The sequence below is a fragment of the Gavialis gangeticus genome, unplaced genomic scaffold (assembly GCF_001723915.1).
Source record: "Gavialis gangeticus isolate Ggan-Ray unplaced genomic scaffold, GavGan_comp1, whole genome shotgun sequence".
In the NCBI taxonomy this organism is placed as follows: Eukaryota; Metazoa; Chordata; order Crocodylia; family Gavialidae; genus Gavialis; species Gavialis gangeticus.
The window spans coordinates 71,102,721-71,109,270 of NW_017729032.1; the positions used below are offsets into that span (position 1 = coordinate 71,102,721).

Genomic DNA, 6,550 nt, shown 5'->3' on the forward strand with positions numbered 1-6,550 from the left:
CAGGTTAAAAATGAGTTTCTGAACACTTAAACCAGTTGATGCACAACTTCTGTCCCTAGCCCAGAGCTCTAAGATGAAAATAAAGCCTAGCTTAGAAGAGCAAATACCTTGATATTTGAGCTACACCATGGTCCTCTGAGACCGAATCGTATTATAAGGATGAAAGAGTCAATATCCAACTTTTTCTAATCAGTGCTGCAATTTGATATAACACATCTGATCAGATTTTTTCCCCTGAAATACTGTAAACTCAGTAAAACACAATATAAATGCTGCAGAAACAGTTAAGATGGATACAGAGAAAAACACACAAAACCTAACAAAATAATGCTTTATAATTCATGATGATAGTAAAATGACCTACAGTAACCAAAGAAAACTATTTTCTTTTTACTTAAACTAAACAGCACATTACAGAAGAGCTATCTGGATCTAATTGTATATTTCCTCCATTTTTTTTACTTTAAAATGTGAAGATACTGACAGTCTTATGAAGTTATGTAACAGTCTCTGCCATAAACTGCTGGTACCCACACACTGGGAACAGAGCTGCATGCAAAAAAAAGACAGCAGATCTCTGGTACCTCAGCACCTCTCAATCTCTGCATCCAAAAATTCACCAGAATTCATCACTTCCTGACCACTCAGAGGTTTAGCATTACCTAAACCAGTGGTTTTCAACCTTTTTAGACTTGAGGGCCCTCTAGAGAGACTCACTTTCCAAAGCATCCCTCAGAAAATGTCAGGCTTTATTTTTTTATTCATTTTTTACTATGGAAAAATAATAAAGCAATTCTTTTGTTGCAAAGAACTCAAAAGACAACAAAAGGGCAGAAGGTTTTTAACACTATAGATTTCTTTTTGAAATCTCTTGGTTTATCATATAAATCATGTTTCTACATTTAACTGTGCTAACATTATGTGGCACTGTGTGCCACTCTTGAAAGGATCTCAGGGCACCCTCATTGAGAATCACTGGCCCAAGCCATTACATTAATCACAAACCTGCTAACGAGTTTCTGCTTCTGATTTATTCTCAAGCTAAGATGGACACTTGCATGAACATTTGCCAAATATGACACTTCATTTCCCATCATAACCACACTTTTCTGGCAATTAACTTGATCAGCAGAGAGGTCAGAAATGGCTGCAGTGGGTAGGCAGCTTGTTCAGAAGCTGTGCTAAAGTTATACCATTAGCCCAACAATAATGTGGATTTTTAAAAAAGGACAGAAAGGGGATAAAGAAAAAAATTGCAGGCACTTTCATCAGAACCAGGCTGTTTTTTTTGAGGAGGATGGGGCAAAAGACATTTCTCCCATCAATACTCTTCTTTTTTATTTTTCCCCAAATTCATTGTGATTTAGTAAATAGTTTGCACTCATAAGAAAACAATTTTCATTCTTGAAAAGAGCTCTTTCTTAATTGTAGTCCTACAAGGTTGCTCATCCTTTTTTAGCCAAAATAATTGGAAGGCTTTTAGTTTTGAATCAGAAATTCCAATCACATATGGCATGAACTCACTTACTATGCAGCTGAGCACACTTCTTGTCTCCTACAACCATTCCTCTTACAGCCGTATTAATTATCTTTTCAATGTAGGTATTCAACCAAGATAAAAGTTACCTATGTGCAAAAAAAAATCCCTCACCTGACATTCCTCAGATTCCTCTTCTGGAGTAACTGGAAGAATAGAAGGCTTTGAAGGTAATTTTAGTTCATATGACATAATACTCCACCTGCAGGAGATAGAAACAGCAGCTTTTAAAAGTTCTAAATCTCAGGTTTCTGATAACAAATCACAGAAGTCTCTTCTAGCTGTCAAAAAAAAAAAAAAGTGCCACAAAAAGAAAACACATATGAAAATGGGTCTTTCAGAGGATTTTAGCTTCCAGCTGTGCTCACATTGCTGCTACTTCCTACTCTCCCAGCTCTGGTCCGACACAGGCCAGGTGGTTCTGGCGCCATGTCATCATCGAGGGGCTTTGCAGCATACAGTCTGCAGGGAGCTGCACTAGAACCAGGTATCTGTAAACTGAGTTCACACTGCTGCCACTTCCTCCCCCCCCGCCTCCCCACCCTGCTGTGGCATGAGCACGGGCACACCTTTGAGCTGGTAGGGAGCTGCAATGAGGCCAAGCAACTTCCAGTTGTGCGTGTGCCACAGCTGGGGGGTGAGAAGGGGGTGGCAGGAGAGTGGAAGCAGAGGGGGAACAGGAAAAAGCAAAGGCATCACAGACAGTTTGTAGACACCTGGTCCCAGAGCAGCCTCTGCTACCAGCTGGAAGCTGTGCCCATGCCAAAGCTAGGGAGAAGCAGCGGTGACATGGGTGCAGCTCCCATCTGCCTGCCCCAGCATAGGCATGGGGAAAGCCCCATGCTACTGATGAACCACCAAAGCCACCCAATCCACACTGGACTACAGCTGGGTTGTTCTGGCCTACAGCTTATAAAAGGATGCTGGCCACTGCCTTAATGTGGCCAAAAGTTAGGTACAGGGTCCATGGGTGACTGGTGCCTCCTGAGACTGGAGAGCCACGGTTTGTGGGTTGCAGTATCAGTGGCATCAGGGTGGCAAGTGGCAACCACCTGCAGAAGCCAGCAGTGGCAGCGGCAGGATGGCGAGCAGCAACCACCCGCAGAAGCCAGTGGTGGCGGCGAGGGGAGGGAGGGTGGTGGCAAGCAGCGACTGCCCACAGAAGCCACCACCAGCAGCAGTGGCTGCCAATCTCAGGGGCAGCACATGTCCCCCCATGCCTCTCCTATGCCAGGGTCACTGTCTTAATGGGTCTAAGAGCTAGAAACAGGAACAATATGTAATTTGGCAGGAGGCACATGCATAACTTTATGTATAACCAACAAAAAAGGATTAAGTGTCCAGATTAACAAGACCGCTAGTTTCTCTGAACCTTGCTAAGGATCTTTGCTATGTGAACAAAAGCACTGGCATGCACCTCCTGTGTAAAACATCATAGGAGAAAAACTACTTTTAAGATAAGAACTTTTTCTACCAAAACCAATAAATGATCCCACCAGTCAAACTGCCTTTTAATTTGTTAAAAACACATTACCACCATTGCTATTACTTACCTGTCTAGCATTTTAGTGCTGGCACGTTCCAACTTCTCCAAAATCTGAGGAAGCTGTGTGTCATCATCACATGACCCTCCCCAACCAAGGACCCGGGCAAGGTCATTTCCAGTACCAAGAGGCAACACTCCCAGCTGACACTGAAATACAGCAACATAGCAAACCATTTACTCAACATAAAAAAGTGAAAACATGAACCAAGACATATGTTTACAATTTCAAGCGTGATATGTTAATTACTGAGCTGATTACTAACTAAAGCTTATAGGTCAAAACCTGCAACTCCTATTCAACACAAATTTTCCACCATTTTCAATGGGAGTTCTGAGTAAGGGTTATGTTTCTCTACGTCAATCATAAATGAATGATTCCAGCCACAAACTTGGGAAAGTTCTGTCAAACTGGCAGGTACACAATCTATTGTAAACATAAATTAAAACTATACATCATTGGCATTAGCAAATTCAAGAGATAGTAACTTTAGATTCACATATGGAGATTCAACATACTTGCATATCTCACAGTAAGGATTACTGGATTTGACCCTGTATCTACTATTTTATGGAAGGACAAAAGAACCCCGACAAAAATAAGTGCGCACACTTGCCTGTTTGTGCAAGCTGAGTTTATCAATTTCCGACAAAACCCAACCAACACTTCCATCTCCACCACATACAAGGATCCGGAAGTTGTCAAACTTCTGAAACAGCCTTAAACTGTAAAGTATATATGGAAAATGCAACTGATTAGAGCACCTAACCCCTGAAGAAATTACAATGAAAAATTCCTTGTTTATTGGGACTTACTTTTATAAATCATTAGAATCATGGTATGTAGATAAGCATTATATTACTACATTAAACATAACCAATATGAAGCTTGTTACAAACATTCTACTGCTTCTGCTATTTCTGGTAAACAATGTGTAGCATTTTACCCAGAAAAGTTTCCTTTAATATATCATGTTTTCAAGATTTTTTTTTAATTGGCACTTGTTAAAATGCTGGGTTAAATCATGAACACCCAACTGCTGTAATAAATCTTATCCATATCAAAGGTTTGAGGCACCATTGTTGTTACTAGGAGGTTTTCACAAGGAAAAAATTAAGTAATGACTCCAGTCTAACGTGACTTTTCTATATTGAAAGAAAGTTGAGATAAACCCTGCACATATGATCATCATGGGAACATAAGACAAACAAAATATTTTATACTGGGCCCTCAAACATAGTCTTGTTACTACCCAATGCGTATCTGAGCACTTCTGCACCATGGGTAACAGTGCAAAGGGAAGCATAAGTGGCTGTGTCGCTAACAACAGCAGCCAGGCTAGCAGTGGCAGCCAAGTAAGCAGGATAGTGGCTCCTATTTATGCACCCCAATTCTCCTCTCCCTGCACCAGTTCTGCACCCAGACCTGATGCCCCAGTTGCCCCCTTAGGTATGCTACTGGCTTCCACTACCCTCCAGTTCTTTCTTCTGTCCTCTGAGTCCTGGCTAGGTACACAACGAAGTACACTCATCAGTAACAAAGAAAAGAAAAATAAAGGAGAGAGTACAAGCAAAGAGGCAAGACTAAGAGAAAAGGAAAATAAGATGGCATGTCATACTAACCATGTTTTTTAAAATCAAAAACTAGACATATATGCACAGTTAATGCACAGTTACACAATTTTTTCCTTCCCTCTCCAAGTGTACTATAACGTACAATTCTGGAATCCATGAATGCTGCTGCTGAAATAGTTTTTGGGACTGCTGTGATGCCCCTATATAAATACAGATCTAAATACATAAAATAATTTGATAATATCTTGAAATCCCTTTAGAAGTTTGGGAGACTACTCTAAAAATGCTAGAACAAATAATGTGATTGGTTACTACATTTTACATTTTTACCAGTAGAGACCTAAATTCAAGATATAGTTTAGGTTTCAAATGCAAATGAGTTGTAATCTGAGCAATTTCCAGAAATTGGCACATCTCTGATCAGGATAGACCATGGACTAAAATATCATGGATATTACAAGGCAAGGGTTAGCTTGATTGGTAGATATGGCAAGTAGAATGGTGGCTGCCGTAACTGAAACTACATTCAGTGCTTCCATAATTACTAAATCCTTAACACAGAATTTTTGTTATTTAACTCCAGGCCATTCTGATATTGCCTGCTAATTAAATGTTTTGTTTCAGTGACAACAAATAAATCTATCTATTTGCATAAGTGTTAGAAAAACAAAGCCAAAAACAAATTATGTATTAATGAATATATGTGTAAAAATGTGTATTTATATGTAAACATATTAATTTAATATGCAACATGTACATGTGTAATACATGTGTATTAGTATACTAACCAACCATATTATAGAATATATTTATATTTAGATATGTCTTTATGTATAGAAATTCAAAAGGATATCAGCCATATTTGGCTTCTCTGTTACAACATATGTTGAAAGGGAAAGAAAAAATGTTTTTGCAACTATGCATTAAGTATAAAAAGGCACTTACACATTGTGTGTAACTGCTTTATTCAACCTGAACAGCACAGAGCCAATGAAAAATCTGAATAATATGTGTTTTTAAAAAATATTTAATCATTTCAATAAACCTCCAGAATAGATACTGAAATTTAGAAGTCTACTTCAGGTTTAATTCCATTTTTGTAGCATACATATATAATACACATGTACATACCTATGCGCGCACACACTTATTTGCCTATTCAAAATATATATTAGAAAATTGTAGAAAAACAATAAATAGGGGACAGACAACACAGTACCATACTATACTGAAGAGACTGCCCAATTCATTACCCTAAATGAGGTCCTCCATTCATTAAATCAAACACCTGAGCTGGATTTAGTGACTGTTTGAATCGACGAAGAAATTTTACTCCCTGATTATCTCCACTCTTTGAGTTAACAAAAACTAAGAGAGGGCTGGCACAGGATGGTGGGCAGGTAGCTTTCCAAAAACCTGTAAACATAATTAGAAAGAAGGAAATATGTAAGACTTTCTAACATGAGCACCACAAAAAGAATCTGTGCGAGCAAAAGAGGGAAAAGAATGAAAAGACAAATGGAATTCATTTTACCATGAATAATACATGACTTACACTTCAATTAGATTTAGCAAGAAGAAGAATATTTTATTCTACCTACTCTACCTTCTTTCTCCAGTATTCTCAATAACTACACTTAGCAAAATGTTGAAGAGAGTAGCTTTATTATTTTCCACAACAAAAAGGTTGTTTTAAAGTTTCAAAATTGTTCATCACAGATTATCACAACATGACATTTTCAGCGGTAACTAATATCTTTTTTATCTGACTTTTTCCTTTTAATTCTATCACATTGTATCCCACTGTACTTAGCTTGAATTCCTAGCAAATCAAAAACCCTCCATATATATATATATATAAATGATATCACATTCTTAAATAGCTCCCAGCTAAG

At 38.4% G+C, this 6,550-nt stretch overlaps 1 protein-coding gene across 3 annotated transcripts in view; it reads right to left on the reverse strand.

The window, feature by feature from the left end:
• Positions 1–6,550, reverse strand: part of DGKH (diacylglycerol kinase eta) — a 283,862-nt gene that overhangs the window by 85,381 nt on the left and 191,931 nt on the right. For all 3 annotated transcript variants that reach the window (XM_019525020.1, XM_019525018.1, XM_019525019.1), the window contains exons 9-12: positions 5,909–6,071; positions 3,698–3,806; positions 3,091–3,230; positions 1,652–1,739 (exon numbers count right to left, since the gene is read on the reverse strand). In XM_019525020.1, coding sequence (XP_019380565.1) covers positions 1,652–1,739; positions 3,091–3,230; positions 3,698–3,806; positions 5,909–6,071 — 500 coding nt within the window. The remainder of the gene's footprint in view (positions 1–1,651; positions 1,740–3,090; positions 3,231–3,697; positions 3,807–5,908; positions 6,072–6,550) is intronic.